Raw genomic sequence first — 19524 nt, forward strand, 5'->3', positions numbered from 1 at the left:
TGGAGTAAAAGTCTTAAGTAAGTGACCACTGCTACTAGTAACTAGAAAATATAGTATTCCTCTGTTATTGCTCAGGACTCTGAAAAAATATGATGTGCATAAATAATACAAATTGATTAGATACCGATAGACATGACCCTCTCCTTCATGAAGGTGAAACCTAGGAAATTTCTGGAGTGCACGGTGGACAATAAAATGAACAAAACTAGTAGTTTTAAAAATCAGACTTGTTTATTAACAAAAATCAAGAGCTATAAACTAACAAGAATTAAAAAAAAAAAAAAAAAAAAGGCACAGTCTTTTCTATCAGTGCAACTATCTATCTTCTTTTGTATGAATGTTTTTTCTTCCAGTTCTGAAAAACTGAAACTGCTGAAAGCAGTAGTTCTAGCCCAGATCATGGGTACTGCCCCTTCTCCCCCACCACCCAAACAAAACTATGGCTTGGTATTCCAAAATGATCATGAGACTGGCTTAAAAAATCATGAGACAGTAAAATCTTCAGCTTTTGTTTGTATTCTGCTGTTCAAGCCAGGAGGCTACTGTCAGGCTGACATCTTCAAACATTTCTAGGAAAAAAGGGGGCCAGAATTGTGCAGGTTTTCTGCTTATTTTCACTTTGCTCTTGAATAAAGCACAGAAGCGCATGGTTGGAAGAACTCAAGTCTTTGCTGCAGTGAGCCTGCAGGGACAGTACATGCCTGTGAGACTGTGATAAAACCAAGCCAGCTCGTAGAGTGTTTATAGCACTGTAGTAATGGAGGTGAACTGGGAAACCAAAACTAACCAGTACACTTTCATCCTCCCAGGCAGACTGAAACGTAAACAAAATATAAACGAGTGCTACCAGAGGGGATATTACAGCAAATATTTGAAATGTGTGCCATTTAATGCTTCTAGTTGTATATTACGTTGTTGCTAGCAAATGTGACAAAACTCTTGGAAAAAATATTTTTTTTGTTGCCGTTGTACCCTAAACAACTCTTTATGAAGTGAGAGACTATTTCTCAGACTGATGGTGTCTCAAAAAACCATGCTTGGAAGAAAAAGGCTAACACTGAGAGCTCTGTAGCTGCCTAAGATTGCTAACTGTTGGCATTTGTTCTTTTTATTGGCAGGCTGGCTAGTGACTAAATATCCCCAGTGCTGAAGCTGCTGGTCACTGTGAATTCTTCCTTTCCAGGACAGACAGCATGGCTAGCATGTGTTTTTCCTTGGCTATAGGAAGCCTGGGATGCACTGCAGCAAGCAAAATAGAAATGTGTGGAAGGCTGGAAGGCAGCTGTAATGGTGTTTACTGGAAAGAAAACTAACAGGGAACACTGCTGCCAGTCCTTACCTCCTGACTAGGACCTTATGCTTATTGCTAACAGGGGAAAGAGATGGGGTGACAATATACAAAGAATGAAGATAAAAGTAAGTGGTCAGGACGTATTCATGCCCTATGCTAAAACAGGGATCAAACACAGCTTGGCCGTGGTGTCACTGAACTTGGCAGACTCCTATCTGCTTAGCCCAGAGCATGGGTAGGTTGAACGTAGCAAGAAGCCAGAGACTGATAGCAGAGTGTGTAAAGCTCAGCCCTCCATGAGTTGCTTTTACAAGGCTGGCTCTGTTAGCTTGGCAGAGTGAGCAAGGTGATGAATTAGGACTGAGTCCTAGCTCCTGTCCTGGCTCTACTGTGCTGCATGACCTGACTTGAGGTCCCCCAGTTTGTCCTTGTTTATTCCAGTGCAAACCTCCCTTTCTTGTCTTCCCTCCCAGCAGGATTGTGAGGGCTCATCATGTGACACCAGAACAGTGTTCTGCAAATGGATACCACCTGCATTATTATCAAATGATCAAAGTAGCCAAGGCTGTGCTGCTTTGGCACAAATACTTCCCCCACTACAAGCATTTATGCAACTTGCTGTCACCTTATACTCAACTGGGCACAATAAAACAAAGGAGAGGGACCTGCAGTGAAGGACAGGGCAATACAATGACCAGTTCTTTACATGGTGACACAGATCTGCACCTCAGCATGTGAAAAAGTCCTGAGGAGAAACAGCTGTCCTCTAGGAAAGGAGAGCACAGAAGCAGTGAAGGGCAGGATGCTTTGTGCCCTGATATCCTTCCTTATGTCCTATGGCTCTAGCTTCCACCCCTGAAGCACAACAGCTATGACACCGTGGGTGCCTGTGACCAAGGAGCACGCAAGGCCATGGGAGCTCAGCAGGATAGATTGCTGCAGGCAGCTCCTTGGCTAGGCTCCTTGCCTTTACCAATTTCTGAGTGTAGCGGCAGCTGTGTTCATACCAGTGATCTCACTGCATGCCTAGGGGATGTGTATGTCAGCTATGACAGACTGCACAGCTGTCGACTGCTCACAAGCCTAAACCTGCATGTCTGCTACCCAGGAAACTCCACGGGCTGCTCTTTGGGAAGGTGACTGCTAAAATCACATTAACGGTGTCCTGGAAGAGGGCCAGCGCAGAGCTCTGTTTCTCAGTGAACAGAGGGCATTCCTGGAGGAACACTCAGACTTGCAGCTTTGCTGCTGGCTGTACTAGATTGCTTGCCATCAGTGCTAACACAGGAACTCTGGTACTTCTGCACACTGCCAGCACATCAGAGAAGAGATTGGGTTTGCTGTCATTTTAGTCTGGCAGTGAATGTAAGTCAGAGTTGAGTTTAGACCAGTGAGAAGCTTCAAAATCTGGTCTTAGCCCTTGAACTATTCCTGTGAAGCCAGTTTTCTCACTCCTGCTCCCTGAAACATGGATGCAATAACAGAGCAGCTATTGCCTTGAGATTCAGTGTGAGCCCTAAAGGACTACTAAGCTTTAATACTACGGTATCCTGCTGTGTTAGCACTGTGTAGATTAGCTAATGCTTTTGCTGCCTTGATAGGAAAGGAGCCCATTAAACTTCTGATGTTCCCATTGAAAGAAATTTCCTTTTTAGAAATGCCGTTGGTTCACGTGGAGTGGGCAGGCAAGGAAAGCCTGTCACATCTTCTGCATCTTTACTTTCTCCTTCAAATTTGTAACAGTAAGAAGCTGCTCTGCTACCCACTCCCTTTCCTGACCCTGTACCACAGGTACCCCTGTCTGAGGGTCTTGAAACCTGTTACTAACAAATAGTGGGAATAAGAAGAGCTGATGGAGGGGGGGGGGGAAATCCCCCTTCCTCCCCTACGCTTAGCTGTTAAGAAGCTTCAAAGTGTCTCCTCGGACACCTCTGTAAGACTCCCTCAGGTCTTGCTTCGTTCCCAAGCTAATTCTGAGCAGGCTGAGAAGGTATAGAATGACAGGAGTGTTTTATTGTGTCAGCAGTTCCTGCCTTGTTCTCTGCCTAGAAACCACATTATTGCTCTATCCGTCTCCAAAACCAACTTGCTAATGAGGGCAGCTGACTTGCAAACTTGGTGGAAAAAAGAGCCAGCCATACCACTTTTTCCTTTTCCTCCTCCATGAGAGCTAGGAGGTGAGCGCTCCCTTTCAAACAATAGCTTCCTTGAGATAAACTCAAGCCAATGCCTGGCAGCAGTCCTTCCTAAACACAAGCACCTCGGCACTCTTTTGACTCTTTCTGCTCCCTGCGTTAGATCCCCTGCAGATGGAAATCACTGGAGCTCCGCCAGCTTCAACAGAACTGTGTTGATCTAAATCACCTGAGAAGCTGGTCCTGTAACTTTCGAGAAGCCATATGACCTGGCCGATGTGACCAGCTTCAGACTGTCCTGGATATACACAGTGATGCAGTAAGGTTTCACCTACACTGTAATTCTAACTATGTTGTGATCAGGTCAGTTAACAATGTAACAGCCCCTTGACTGTTTGGAAGCGTAACAGAGAAAGCTCCTTGGAGCAGGAGGTAGCTACTTCTGTCTATATTTCTCATCTCCTCGCAAAAACGCTATGGGTGGAGTGTCCCAACAGGCCCCTACAGTCACAGGGCCAGGGCACCTCCACTTAATTGCACTAAAGGCAGCAGAGCTGTCTGGGAAGAACTGGCCTCAAGTGCTAAGATAGGCCTCCAGTCCTACAAATAGGTACAGTATGCAAATGTTTAGGCAAATGAAGCTCCTCTTTGGCTTATGAAGAACGTTTCACAGCCTGTGCCGTTCCTTCAGCTATGCTCAGATGTTTGGGGAGGTGTTAGCTGACTTGGGCCAAAGTACACCAATGACTGACTTAACAGTGTACAGCTGAGTATCAGCATGCTCTGGCATTGCTGTCATTTACTAGTGTAGCTGTAGGAAAGGGGCTCCAAGGCCCCCGAGGAGGCTGATAGAGAAATTTTGCAAGAGGGGGGAAAGGAAATGATAGTACATTTTGCAAGAGGATATTTTTAGTACTGAAGATATCTGGCAAATTGATTTTTCTTTCTTGCAATTTAAGTTAGGATTTGAATTGGTGAGGAGATTTCAGAGTGGAGATAAGGAAAATAAGGAAACTTCTTTCAGGCTTGAAATGGGTCAATTTTGACTTTTTTTTTTTTAAGAAAAAGAACAAAAGAAAGAAATATTTTAGTTTTCCTCTAAGCAAAATTTCATCATAACAACAGTTCCATAAGAAAACCAGTGGCTTTCAGTTGCATTTTTTGACTGGGAAAGGTTTACACTACTTAATTTCAATTTCTGTTTCTCTGCCGACTCTTAAATATTTTTTGCTAGAGGTAGGGATGCTCATGCAGCATGTTTTAAGCATTCTGATGAAGGTCTGAACTTCTTGATTACCTTTTGTAGACTTCCTAGAAAGAATTCATGATCCCCCTAGCAGTGTAAAGACCCATGCTGGAACAGTTTAGTTTAAATCAATAGCTTTCAATCAACTTAGTTGTTCCTTATAACTTTATTGACACTTTCTTAGCTGAGATCTTGTGATGGACGATCTCAGTAAAATGAATATGATTTGGCTCTGTGCAAGGTGATTCCTCAGTGAAAAGTTTCCAAGTGTACTTTCAACACAAAGGAGAGTTATAACACTGGGAAAGGCCTTAGCATTTCAGGTAGGGCCCACGGTGCTGAAAATTAATTATGCAAATGGATGGTGTGAACGAGAACTGATCTTTTCAAACATCAATCTATGCCTGTCATTATCGTGTCATAACAACTCTTGGCACACTAACACTGCTTTTGTACCGCTTTGATAAAGCTACCAGCTTTATCAATGGAGCCTGCAAGAAAGGTGAGCTCTGCCACCACCATTTTACTGAGGAGGAGAATGACTTGAGATGTCAGGGTAAAACATCAAGATTTGCCCACTTTGGGGGTCCAGCCTAGACATTCAAATGCTTTGAGTTGGTGCCCTTGTATTAACTGAGGTAAATACCACAAAGAAATAGTCACGTGTGAAATGCTTGTTCTAAATGATTTTCCCCCAAATTTATACTGCAGGCAGAAGCTGATAGAAGGCAAGTGGAGACAGGAATAGCATGAAGGGTTCCAAAACTGTAGGCTTACTTGTTACCTTCCACTACTTTCTCTCCACTCTTTTGCATACAAATGCCTATTCAGTGAAAGACTTTGTGCTATTCATGAGACCCATCTAGTGTCCTCAGGACACAACAAGGAACCTGGGTGCCAGTGGTTCTTAGACCCATCCCAATCTCGCAGCAGATTTAGGAAGCCTGGACAATATGAGGAAACCCTTTGTGCCAAATGGAAGGAAACCAGGCTGGCTGCCACTGGAGCCTTGCCTGTGCTTCATCAGTACACCACTTAATGCAGGTGTTTCTGCAAAGCATGCAAGTTCTGATTAATTGATATTTTCTGATTAAAAGTATGTTCCACTAGGAATACTGGACCCATTCTAATACAGGCATTGCTGTTCCTGTTAACAGCCTTCCCTGTGAGCATTGGAAGTCCTCTGCAGCATATTGCAAGGGAAGTCCAAAGAGACATTTGTAACATTGTGTTGTACTTCTGAGAGGTCCCTGCTAGTGTTTCTGTCTCAAATGTGTACAGCCTGAAGGCAAACTCGCATATAGTCTATTTAGTTTCCAATCCTGTCCTAGGAAAGAGAATAGAATCTGGGACTTACCTCTGCTAATTCTCTGCTTTTCTCCAGAAAGGATTCCTGGTGTATCAATGACACTGATACTTTCTAGTACAGGATTAGGTAGCTGCGCACAAACAAACCTGCACAAAAATAAATGCATTTAAAATAGAAACAAAAAAGTATTTATGACTTGCTGAGCATCACAGGCAGTATAGGACAGTCCAGATTCTGAGCTCACTTATAGACCAGGTCTCCTACTAGAACTTGGAGCTATTCTTTATTAAAGAGATGAAAAAGCAGGACTGAGCATTTTCTCTGCTTCTTCTGGAACACTGATTTTAGACAGGTCTTCTATGCTGGACCCATATTGGTAATTATTAATGAAAAACAATGTGGAACAATCCAAGTGTTTTCATTTGCTGTTTAGATTTTAGCAAGAAGTGATGTTTCGGGGTTCTTTCATTCAAGTGTTCTCCTGCAGGGTCCTGAACTCACGTGAACCAAAGTAACTTGTCTTAAAAAAAAAAAAGAGAGAAAGAAAAAGAAAAAAGAGAAAGAAAGAAAGAAAGAAAAAAAAGTGATGTTGTAAGTGGTTTTTTGTTATTTTTGTTTTAAATCAGGATTAAAACAAAATGGGCTATTCTCACACCACAGAAATCTTAAAGCCTAGGCAGCATGAGATCTCAAGAGGCTTTCCAGTCCATTGCTGTGCCTCAAGGCAGGGTCAAACAGCTGTTTGTCTAAAGTAGTCTTCAAACTTCTAATGATGGTAATTTCTAATGGTAAAGACCCAGCAATCTGGGATTCCAGACTATCATTTAATTGCTCTTACAGTAGAAAGTCTTCCTCTTTACACTTCACAGTAGACACAGAAAAGTTTTTATTTTTCCTCTTTTGTAGCAACAGATACATTTTTTCAAGTGTTGTCATAATGACTCCCCTTAACCTTTCCTCTAAAGAAAACAACTTTTCCATCTTTCACTTCTCTCAAGCTCCCTTTGTAGTTCATGTTTCCTAAATCCCTGAAGACTTCTGCAGTGTTCTTTTGGATACTGCTCCATATATTTCTTCAGGCATGATGCCTCAACCTGATGTGGTACTCCAGCTGTGACCTTGTCAGTACTGAACAGAGTGGGTGGATTGCTCATTGTCTCTTACATATGACAGTCCTGTTTATTTATCTCAGTTAGATGTTTGCTTTTTTTCACAGTGGTATGACACTGTTGACTTGTAACTCGCTCCTCCCGTCCTCTGCAGCTCCATTTCTGTGTGATTGCTTCTGAGCTAGTTGTTCCCCAACTTGTATTTGCACAATTTTCTGTGTAAGAACAGTACTCTGCATTTGCTCTCAGTGAGTTGCAGCTCATCTATTTCAGTTGCTGATAACATCCAAAGGACAGCGGAAGCATATCTGGTTACATAGTTCCTGCTAGCATTTCATGGCTAGTCTTTCTGTGATGGTACTCCAGGTTGATATATATACACACACATATATAAGTGTGTGTGTATACAGAGAGGGAGGGAGGGGTATTTTAATCATGTAGTGTGATATCTGGGCATAAAAGCATGTGCTCCTGTAGGAGGCAGCAGAACCAACCACATAAAGGAACAGGCTTGGCACAAGCGCTGCTAGATGCAGTCAAGGTAGAGAGAGTACTGCAGTGCTATAGTCGGTGCTGATGAAGTCCCTGCAGCTATGAACTCCTCCAAGCTATGCTGCAGCCATACCACAACCCTTCTACCTGTATGACTCGAAGGTGATTTTGACAGGAATGAATCCTAATGGGTTAGATGAGTGTCTTCTTTCCTGAGCTATCAGCTATTTCAGTCCAAATCTTTCCCTCCCTCATCCACAGCTTAGGAGGTGGCAATAGGGAGCATTTCTGAATGCATATAACCAGGCAGAAGACAGCAGCTGGCATGGTTTCTGTGTTGTGCAGGAGGTCTATCAGCAGAGAACAAAAGGCTCAGTAGGTCGTGTTATACCCACTCCTGCCAGCCTGGGTTAACACCCATTGTTATATTCCTGAGTACTCCTTTTGGTCTAATACTAAATGGCTTGAGCAAGGGGATTTTCCATCCCGTTCTCTAGAAAAAGTACTCCACAGGAGATTTCAATACAAGATCAGAGGCCAGTGTGAGTAAATGTATTCTGGGTCTACTGGCAAGGTCGTGAAGGCTGCTGCCTTCCTGCTGTTCCAGCAAAACTGCAGTACCTCAGGGAGCATGACCGAATTCTGTTCTGGACCATATGAAGGGAAGAGCACAATGCCAAATTAAGACTGTCAGTGCCACTACAGGCAGAGCAGGGAGGTGATGGAGGAATTTGTTATCCACAATCTCCCCTGCTGTTGATAACACAAAAGCAGAAGAGACTTCACACTAGCCTCCCGAGACAGGAAGACTTTGGAGGCAGGAGGAATCTTGCAACCATCAACCGAGCCAACATGATGCAAAACAGCTGAAATTCCTAGCTTTGCCTTTGATGGAAACAAGTCATCCTGATAGAAGGCGCAACTTGTAATCTCTCTGCTGAGATCCTTCCAGAGCTGGGATAGTGCCAGCAGATTTGAGTTAAGAAAAGCCCCTCTTCCTCTCAATACCCAAGAAGCACCTGCGGCAAGGAGAGCAGGACAAGAAACAGGACCAGAGTATGGTAATGCAGGCCCACAATTTCCCCTTTCAATCCAAGGATGTTCATCAGCACCATCTCTGGTCTTGCCCAGGTACGTATGGGCACAGGCTCTGTCTCCTGGGAAGAAGGAAGGGAGGAGGAAGACTGAGCAACACTATCACCTGTTGTCTCCTAGCCAAAGCCTGACTGTACCACTCCTCTCTTGCTTCCTGGAAGGCAGAAGATACTAATCTCTGCTAGGAAGGAAGTACTAACTGAGGCTGGATTCTCACTACTGCTTCTCCTCCATCCAGCTCCCCCAGGGCAGCAGGCTCTATGTCCTGCTGGACACAGCACTATTGACTACCACCTCTCAGCCGAGACCAGAGTGCTTTTTATGAACGCTGCCTTGGACTGCTCTGTTCCTTTCTACTGGTGCCCACAGCCAAGCAACACCTTTAACCACTGAAGGATAAAGTAGACTTGTTTGCAGTTGCTCTCTTAAGTCACAGAGGTGGCTCCTGCACGTCACCTCCCTGCTTTGAATTTCTTGCTTATAGCCTCCTAGCTGAGGTCAGTGCCTTGGTGCACACACAGCAGCAACAGGCTAGTTGGGTGCAAGGCAGAGGCAATTCTGGACTCTCTTGCCAAGAAGTCAGGCTTGCAGGAATAAGCAGAGGTGCACTGATCCAGTTCAGTGGGTGTATCCTGACTTACATATACCAAATTTCTGACCCTCTGTGCATGTGCATTATTTCCTAATCAGCTGGGTATTACCATCTGCATCTTCAGCACTGTGATGCTTATGCTGCTGACCTCAGTATGTCTTCCTCCACCAGTTCAAAAATCATTACCCCTTCTTTATCTGCCAGCAGGAAAAGGAGTTAACTAGCTGTCCTGGCTACTCTCTTCCTGCATTGCCAGCAGGACTGCACTTCTGCTGCTGACTCAGTGCCGTACTTCTCTGTCCTGCCGTCCTCCCAGGCACATGCCTAGCTCTTTCCTCACAGGAGAAGGAAGAGCAGGAAAAAGGAGTAACAAGCACAGCATGATATGCTGAACTAGGCTAATGGGCACCTAGCAACAGCACAGAGACCCCTGGCTGTACTAGGAACAAACTGCATTCAGCATCCATCAGTCAGTCCAATTCAGGTGTGCTTGCTTCTTGCTCTCTGTATTTTGCTTTGTTGTTCCTCAAGTTGTTTCTCCGCTGGGCCAAAATATCTGCCAGCTGTGGCTGTCTTTGGCTATCAGCCGAGATGCCCTGAATAATGTTTTGATTTACTGTCTCTCGGCTCCAGGCAGGAGGCCTGTTAATTTTAGAGTGCAAATCACGTCCTTCCCCTTGGAGTAGAAGGTGATCTGTGATCCAGCCTGTTGGCCAGATGTAAATGTTCTGGGCCCTGCAAGATGTTGAAAACATCTTAAAGTCTTTCTGCTGTAGGACTAACATTGCTGTATTTGAATGATAAGCCTCCATTGTGATCAGCTATTGCTTCCAGAGTCACCCTAAGGCACCATGAGCCTCTTTTCATTGTAATGTCTTCAGCTAAGTCCCTCTCCTCCCACTGAGCTTCTCTCCATTCCTCTTCCTTTGCCTGTCTCATCAAAGCCCCCACGAACACTCCTGCGGTCAGTGCTGGTAGGTGACGCTACGCTTGCTGGGCAGATGCTCTGAAAGCCTTGGAAGTTAGAAAGGGAGTCAAAGCCCAGCCTTCCTGGCTATTTAATTGAGTAGCTGCTATATTTGCAATGTCTCCCACATGCGGTATTAACAGGGAAGGCACCAGTAGGCCATGGTCAGACAGTTTAGTCCCATCTGCCTGTTGTGGCACAGTTTGTGCTCATCTAGGATATGGGCGTGTGCTGCTAGCTTCCTGCAAGGCCTAGATTCACAACTCAGTACAGCTGAAATAGGTCTAGGGAATGAAGAGGTTACACTCTTGATGCCATAGTGCTGCTGCCAGAATCCCTTGCTATACAGTTTCTTACAGGAAAGATATTAGAGCTGTAATCAGTTTGTATCTGAGGTTATTTATATAAAATAAGCTCAGTTACAACAGAGAATGGAGAGAAGCTGAACAATATTAAAATGCAAGAAAACAAAAAGGTGCAAATTGGGCCAGTTCTTTACTGATTTCAGTAGCTACATCTGATTAGACTATTCAGCTTCAAGGAACTGAACTGACTGCAGAACAGGAGGAGCTAGGAATGTAAAAGCAAGGAAGAGTGAAGTGTCATGAAGATGTTTCAACCCTAGACACCTCCAGGATAAGGTTGACAGGCTTCCTTGTTTTGTTTGTGCAAGTAAAGTTAAGAGTCGGTTCACTTTGTTAGTCTGGCCAGTAGTGACTGACAGATGTGCATCCAGCAGGACTGGAATGGTTTTGCATCCGCCATGTGCATAGGGGGAAAAAAGGAGAAGAGCATAACGTCTTGTTCCTTTAAATTACTAGTTATGCTGCTCTTTAGGTTCTAGCTTCACACTCCAAAGCAACTAAGTCTTTGAGTACTGACCTGTTCAAAAAGGCATTGCCAAAGGCGTTGAGTTTCCTAAATGGTTTTTTGGGATCCACCACCAATGCATTTCCAGGAACGATTCCTTCCACATCTCCTTGCATAACTGCAATGAAGGAGTCAGTTGTAGGCTCCGGTCCGATCCTCATCCCTGGAAAATCCTGCTCTAGCAGGTACCTACAGGAAAAGAAAACGAGTGTGGGCATGAGATGTGAGCTGCCTAAGTCCTAAATAGGTTATATTGAAGACCCAGGTGTAATCAAGAAGCTCAAGAGTGTGGTTCCTTCCAAGAATATTTTTAGCATTGTCACTGAATCATTCGATAAATATTGTGGTAGTTTTTCTACTTGGTATCTCAACATTTAAAGCTGTCTTTCTTAGGTGGATTAAGAAACTCAGATGATTACAACTGCTGGGAAAAGATTCTCATCATGTTTGATCATTTCATGTATTAATCCCTAAGATCTTTTGAACAGATTTAGCATAGCAAAGTAAAACCAGCAGTTCACTGCAGTCAAGGAGTTAATCCTGAAACCTTACTGGCCTTTGATGCCAATATTAATTACTTCACTGCTGCTCATTTCAGCAGACTCATCCAACTAATATGCTTAGGTCTCAGTCCAAATCAGCCTCTCAAATGCCAGCTTCTCAAAGCCTCAAGTCTCCCTTCCTGATGCTTCTGCAATGCAGTTACAGGTTTGCAATATAAACTGCTCAAGCAGATTGAGAATTAAGAATGTGGGTGGCAGAACGTATCCCAATATTTATTATCAAGCTAAATGGCACAGTAAGCACAGAATTCCTTATTATTTCTTAAGTCTCTGGCAGCCTCTCTGAAGGTACAGTGGAAAATTTTAGTCACCCATGGGGCTGCCAGACTTTAAACAGGGCACTAGCAGCACATCCTGACTTGTCCTGCCAAACTGAAGGTGGGTCAGTGACCTCCATGTGACAGTTCCATTTAGCCTGTGAAGGGGACAAATGCCATCACTGAGGTTAGGGCCGTGCTTGTGTGTCTGGGTGCAGAAAAGATCCCTCTGGCTGGTCCTGTGCTGAGAACTAAGACTGCTGTGTCCACATGACTTGTGAAAGGGCACTAGAAGCACTCCAGCCCCAGTGTGGGACTACCTAGACTAGTGACAAACTCTGGATTGTTACAAATGACTGCCAGGCTATGGGGAGGCTAGTTTAATGTTGTGTTATTGCTGACTGATAATAGATAGCTGGTACTTTCCTTGCTTTGACCTGCTCTTTGTAAGGAAGTAAGATAAATAGAGAACTACAGTGATGTTACCAATACATTCAGGGGATAGGGAAAAAGGAGAGGAAGGCAGGCCAAACAATTTTTCATGATTTTGAGATCAGTGTGCCTAGCAATCAGTATTGGCTCACTCAGCTGAGCCTTATCAGGAAGGACTATATGAAAGCTTCTGATCAATTATTTGGAGTTTCCACCTTCATCACTTTAACAGAGGTTATTTCAATCCAGTGTCTTAGAAACAACAAAAAAAAACTTGTGCTCATCCAGCAGGATCATTTATGACACCATGTCTGTAAATGCATCTTTACTTCCTAGTAGACAAGGCCAAATCATGCTCTAAGAAAACAACTGGATCTAAAGGCAAAACGAACAGCTACATGGCCAGGATATGCAACATGACAGCTGGCTTGGTACTCAGTAATGAAGAGCATAGCTGCAGCAAGAATAACTCCAGCAAGGACTTCCAGGATTCCCTTGGGAGCTGCTTTCCCTCAGCCTCATCACAGATATCTTATGTACTTTCATATAACTTTCACCCAAAGTGCTTTCCAAGTCTTACACAGACTGACTTCTCTTAATGGGAACTACTCAGGGATTAAGTGGAAGCTGTTTAACTCTTCCCAATAATGTAAAAAAAATCTAGGAAAGAAAAGAAACCACCCTTTCATGGGTGGATATGTTCTATCCAGTTAAAGGCTATGCAGGGATTCCTTAAACCTTCCTTTAGCTGCAGGTCATTGCTCAGCAGAATCAGACTGATGCTAATGTGTGCGCCACCCCCCAGCTGGTGATCAAATACACCTTCCTGGCAGCTACATTTACCCCTCTAGCCTGAAGAAGCTGAGAACAGGATGAGCGACTTTTCTTCCATCAAAGACTCTGCAGACCATCATGCAAACACTCTTGGCTCCATTCCCTGGGAAAGCTCTCTACACTGAAACAACCATTTACTGGGTTACAAACTGCTTGGACAGACTCTGGAAACTAAACTTAGGCTTCCTGGATGGTGATACAAGACATTAGCCCCGAGATGGACATCTCTGCAATGGAATCACTGATATTAGTTTTCCTCTGCTCTTAATTTGTACTTTCTTTTTGGTCTGACATAATATACCTAAGATACCCAAAGATGGGCATTCACGGAATCCATACAGTTAAATCTTTCAGTCTTCCCTCTTGCAAATAGTATAGAGAAAAGAAACAGGTTATGATAATCTTTATCAAATGCAACAAATAAGGAGTGTTTCCTCAGAAACATCTCACTCCCCATGCTAGCTCTCAGCCTTATCATAATAATAACCCATTTGTTTCATGCACAAGCAACATGATAGCTCTTGGGTGACAGAAAAAAGCCTGTAGGTTTTGTTTGTCATTTATAGACAAGGCTTCTAAGAAAGCCTAAGCAAAAGTCCTCCATATAATAGCAATACTCCTCCTCCAGCCAGGCTGTTGGAAAGAATTTTATCACAGCTCCACTCATCTACTGTTTCAAAGTGTTTCTGTGTTTATTTTTTATATAAGACTTAAACAACAAAAACCAGCAACAAAAGCACTGCTACAGAAGAAGCTATAAGGTAATGCTAATAGAGTTAACGGACAACAAGTGGTATGAAATCTGAGAGAGAAAATAGATACTACAATACTAGCCAGGACAAATCTTCAAGTGAGACTTCTGTGGGAGATTTGGGTGCATTGTATAGCAGGGTGTCTGCAGCACAAGGATCCCATTGTACACAAGTCAAATACAAGGGGACCTATTGACACTTGTCTGATGGGAGGAAGGCACTGACACAGGCTGCCTCTGCTAACAGATGCACTAAAGAACAGGTAGTTGCTACACTTCCGGGTGATTTCTGGGAGGAAATCACAAGCTGAATGGTTTGTTGAAGATGCTTGACCAATAGCTGTAGGGCAATTTCCTGCACCAATGGTGAATGCCTTCCTCTGAGCTGCTGAACACCTGCAAGGGACTAAGGAATGACCATCTCCAGCAGTCCCTGCTATCTCCAGGCAGTTGGGATAGTTTGCAGAAGGTGCCAAAAGGGAGGTAAACATTTATTTACAGCCGGTCTGTTCACTGGAGAGATGTCTGGAGCAGGCATCTGTCTGGGAGCATCATGCTGCTTGCCCCCATTCAGAGCAGTTCCAGCTTGTGGGGAGAAGCAGGGAAGCAGTGTTGGGCCTAGCCTGGCCTGGGGCATCCTTCTCCAAGCAGGTTTAGCCTAGCCTAAGATTAGAGTTCAAGCAGGGAGCAGAGTCCAGCCTGCTGCTGCCTCTCCCCTGCCAGCAGGGGATTCCAGGCTTTCCAGGCAGGAATGCTGCAGGATGTGGGGGAGGGAGCCAGCTTCTGTTAACGATGAGTCATGCAGGAGCTGTGCAGGATGCTGTGTGCAGGAGAGGTGATGCAGGAGGGTGGAGAGGACAGGAAAAGGGAAGGAGGGCAGCAGGGAGGAGCAAGAGGAAGCAGCCAGATCAGCCTGGTGTAGCCAGAGATGAAAGGTTCAGGGCCACCCGGGGGAGGTCAGACCAGAACTGCTTCATGTAGAGAGTGACAAAGAGTCCAGAGAGGCCAGGACATGTAAATGATTAGCTGTAAGAGGAAAGGATGGCTGCATGAAAAAAAAGCAAGCCACGTTGACAGTTAGTAAGGTTCTAACTGGCTTGTTTATTATTATTAATATGATGGTTGGACAGAAGCCAGGATTACTTTTAGAAAATACCACAGAATGTAAATTAATTAGAAGAATAGTATTCTGTCCTGCCTTCCCATCCTCTTACAGGAAGCATAAAAAGCAATAATGTTATAGAAGGTAGGGCAGCAGGATGCCGCTGGAGCCTAGGGAGTATCAAGCAGTCACAGTGGTTAACTTCCCAGGTAAAGGTGCTGGCTTACCACCTCCATCCAGGCCTTTATACAGGCCTGGGGCCTATGCCAAGATAATGCTAGGGAGAGAAACAGAAGTGAGTGAGGAGAGCAGATACAGCAGGAACGGGGAATCTGTAGCTTGTGACTCTACATCTTTCATACAGCAAAATAGAGCTGAGCCCTTTGGGTCTCTGAAAGTAGGAGAGCCTTTAGTCTTGCTTCAACCTGCATAACCTATCTCCCTCAACTTCTAGGAATGTTTCTTATAGCTGACCTTGACTGTCTTGCTTCTCTCATCACCCCGAGAGAGAGAGAGAGCTGCCTCATTGCAAGAGGCTGCAGCTTACATGCTCTCTCCAGAAAGGTTCTAACAATTTATTTCCCAAGAACTTTTTTTCCTCATTTCACTTCAGATTCCCTGGAAGCAAAGGAAGAGGTCTCCCTGGGAGGCAGGCCCAGCTCTAAGGAGGTGACTAAGGCCATGTTCTTTAAATCAGAGCTCTAGAATCCAGGGGTGAAGTGGCACTGAGTGCATGCTGCCTGAGTGTTTAGTGGCACTATCACATCCCCAAATTGCATTTCATTACAAGCAAAATGCAATATGAAGTGGGACAGATATCTGGGGATAACATCAAGTGTTTGTTTTCCCCCTCCCATGTTCCCCCCTCCCACTTCTTTTAATTCCTTCATGCTATTGGTTTTAGCTCCCACTCGCCTTCCCACAGTAACTGAGTGTTAATCTGGTGCTTATCTCAGCTCCCTAATGACTAGGGCCTTTGACTCAAGCTTGATGCCTATCAGCAATACTTTCTGGCACCTCCTGCCTCATATTTGCTCGTGATTACACTGGAGTCCTAGGCCTTCATATTTTTCCCATTGCAGGAGGCCCACAGGCACTTCAACATTCCTTGACTTTCACTGTCTTATTCACTGTTCTGTGCAGAGCAACCTTTGCCTTGATGGAAGGCCTTCACATGTCCATTTTGTGCTACGAGGAAGCAGCTCCTAGTCTCTTCTGCTTGACCCTAATCCTTGGGTTGACTCATCCCAGCCCTGTACACAACACAAAGGGGGCTGAGAGAAGAGATCACAGGTCTGAAGTTTGCTGGTTGAAGGGAGCCTTGAAGCAGTTCACTGAGGGAAGAGTTATGAGGCTGCTGCCTTCCTACAGAAGTGAAGGTTCATCTTCTCCTTTTTGCCTGGAACATGCTTTAGATGGCCAGACTTCTTGCAAAAGGAGCTTAGGCTGACAGAAAAAGACTCTACTGAACAGACAGGGTCAGGAGGACTCGGCCAACAGCAGCACACTGGTGAAGCTGTGGAGAAAAGCTGATGTTGGCAGTCCAGACAGGGGCATTTGGAAGAGATATGCTAGTTACAGAGCAAACAGCTTCAGGGATGGGAGCTTAGAACTGGTTCTGCTGTGAGATGTTCATACCCCAGAGAGGAAAAAAAGCCTTCCAAATAGGTTTCGTATCAAGTCACGGAAAAGATTTGGAGTAGAAAGAACACTAAACTCTCCAAGTCAGCTTCTTTCATTTTCAGAACAGTAACCCCATCCTCCTCTTCCAACATATACTTCTTCAAAAAGAAGCATCTGAGGGTCATTTATGCACTTCATCTACCTGACCTGCTCACAGAGGAAAAATCTTTTCAGCGTTAAACTTTGCCAGACTCGTGATTGACAAGGTAGCAGAAATGCATTCTGCCCTTGGCTCCTGGTTAGAGCATTAAATAGCAGTACAAGCACAAAAATACCTGCATTTCTCAAGGTCACTGCCAGAGAGGCACAGCCAGTTGGATTCACCTCTTCCTACTCTCCCAGCCACCTTTGCCATCGAGAAAGGCCGGCAGAACAAAGGACGGGCTGCTCGTGGCCTGCATCCGGATTTACACTGGGGTAACTCCGCAGATTTCAGCCACACCAGAGTTAGGCGGCAGTTTAGCACTAAGCTTATGAATCACATAGGAAATGCAGACAGCGCAGCTTCAGCTATGATCCCAGGAGAGAGGCTGCTGCGAGCTGAGCCCGCAGTGTGTCTGAACAGAAATCCCTGCCACTGAGCCCAGCTGGAAAAGAGAGTTTAACCCCCTCTTGGGCAGTTTCATCTCAAGCCTGCCCAAGGCAGCCGCTCGGGCTTTACAAGGCGGCGGGGAGGGGCGATTTGCTGCTCCTGCCTCCCCCGCCCGCAGCGGCGCCCTGCCCGGGCGCGCCGCCCGCCACGCGTGGGGAGCCGGCGCTACCTGATGAAGGTGGTCTTCCCCGTGGAGTACTGCCCCACGAGGAGCACCATGGGCTTGTTGTCGAAGTCGGCATCCTCCAGGGCGGGCGAGTGGAACTCGTGGAACTTGTAGTGCTCCTCCAGGGGCAGCAGCTTGGTCTTGTAGAGCTTCTTCAGGCCCTCGCTCACGGTGTGGAACACCTCGGGGTCCTTGCGCCGGCGGTCGTCGGTGCCCAGCCAGCTGAACATGGTGGCGCGGCGGCCCCCGCGGCGGGGCCGGGCGGCCTGCGGGCGGCGGCGGGGCCGGGCCGCGGGCTACCCCCGCATGCTCCCTCTCCCCGCGCCAGGAGCCGCCGGCGGCGGCGGCGCAACGGCCCCTCGCAGGGGCGGCGGCGGCTCCGCGCCGCGGCGGGCGGCCGTTGAGCGAGCCGCGGCGGCCGGCGCCTTCAGTGAGGCAGCGCGCGCGCCCCGCTCGCGGGCTCGGCCGAAAGGCGCCGCCGGACGCCGCCGCCTGCCTTGGCGCCGCCGGCTCGCGGCGTGAGCATGCCGCGGAGGGGCGGGCGGCGGCAGCGCCCCGCGAGCGCGGCGGGCGGCGTTTAAGGGCGGCCCTCCAGGAAATGGGCCGGCGCCGGAAGTCGGCTGCTCCTGGCAGGCGCCGCCCGTTCTCCCCGGCGGGTGAAGCCGCGCCGGACGGCGCCATGTTGAGGCGGGGCGCGGCGCGGGTGGGGCGGAGGCGCGGCGCGGCGCTCAGCCTCCGTAAGGGGGCGCTGCGCGCCGCGGAGCTCCGCGCGGCTGGGGGGACCGGCCGCCATTTTGTCCCGGTTTTCACTTGGCTTTAAAATAAATCCCAGCAGTCTTTAAATGAGCGCGGGTAGATTGGACAGGCAGTCAGGTGTTTTCTTCCGCGGCGATGCCGCCGTGGCGGCCCCAGGTCGGACCGCCTGCTGCGCCTCTGCAGCACCTAACGGTGTTTTTTTAGGGGTGTGTGGTAGTAGTTCCTTTGTGAGGGTTGGGATTGCTGCGCTTGTCACCTCTGGAGAAGAGAAATGCCCTGGGTGGCTGCTCTGCTGCAGGCGTTTTCAAAGGCAGAAAGCAGCGATACTTGCATGAACAGAGGTGTTCACCGTGCGCGGGAGCGTGTGCGCAGCTGCAGTGAGAGACCTGCTTCTGAGCTGATTTTTACTACTTTTGAATGCCCCCAAATAGCTAGCGCTTTGCTACCTGTCTGTTGCTTCTCTTACGGTTATACTGGGCATTGTGAGTGGGGAATTTTCTGAAATATCTCTGTGTAGCTTTTTTATCTGGAGTTTCTTCATCAAGTCCAAGAAATGTGGCAAGAGGCAGTTTTGGGAAAGGTCCCATCATGTCATAGGCTTTTGCCCTTTCCCAGCCGTTTGTGAACAACTCTATTTCAGGATGGGAATAATTCAGGCCTGGCACAAGCAGCTGCAGTTTTGCATTAAGAGCAGTTGATTTTTGACAGGGGAACACCACAATGCATTTGGCCCTATGTGCCTGGACTAGGACGCACAAGCAGGAACTGATCCTTATATTTGAACGATCAAATCAAGGGTAATAAGATTGTTTTCACTGAACATATTTTTCTTTCCTAGCTGTCTGTAGTCCAAGGAGAGACCTAGGAATGGTAAAAGATTTGTGTGCACTTTCAGTGTCTCTTTCTATGCGTGTGACTATAGATGTATTTTTCTGGTCATTCTCATCCTGTGGTCTGATACGTTTACACAGGCGGCTCTTATGTGCAGCCTGACCCATGAGGTGACAGCGATGACTCCAGGGACCAGTTTTCTTTCTCTGGAATAAAATAGGGCCAAGTTTCTCTGCTTTGCTGCCAGTACTTAAAACTAATCTGAAACTGGAATTAATTTTTTTAAATCTCTCCAAATAGAGGGAGATTTTGGCTTGAAGAATTTGTTGAGCTGTTTCCAGTGAAAATTTCTGAAAATGAAAGACTGTAGAAATCAACAAGGTTCGCAAGAATTCCTCATTATGTAAGAAAAAATCACTTTCATCTTCTAGATCTGCCATTTAAGGATTGT

At 46.2% G+C, this 19524-nt stretch overlaps 1 protein-coding gene across 1 annotated transcript in view; it reads right to left on the minus strand.

Annotated features, from left to right (window-relative positions):
• The window catches only part of EHD3 (EH domain containing 3), a 30081-nt gene extending 12301 nt beyond the window's left edge, over positions 1 to 17780 (minus strand). The window contains exons 1-3 of the mRNA XM_062571733.1: positions 17490 to 17780; positions 11119 to 11295; positions 6030 to 6127 (exon numbers count right to left, since the gene is read on the minus strand). Coding sequence (XP_062427717.1) covers positions 6030 to 6127; positions 11119 to 11295; positions 17490 to 17716 — 502 coding nt within the window. The 5' untranslated portion in view covers positions 17717 to 17780. The remainder of the gene's footprint in view (positions 1 to 6029; positions 6128 to 11118; positions 11296 to 17489) is intronic.
• Between the last annotated feature and the right edge of the window lie 1744 nt (positions 17781 to 19524).

Source organism: Rhea pennata, chromosome 3, assembly GCF_028389875.1.
Source record: "Rhea pennata isolate bPtePen1 chromosome 3, bPtePen1.pri, whole genome shotgun sequence".
Lineage (NCBI taxonomy): Eukaryota > Metazoa > Chordata > Aves > Rheiformes > Rheidae > Rhea > Rhea pennata.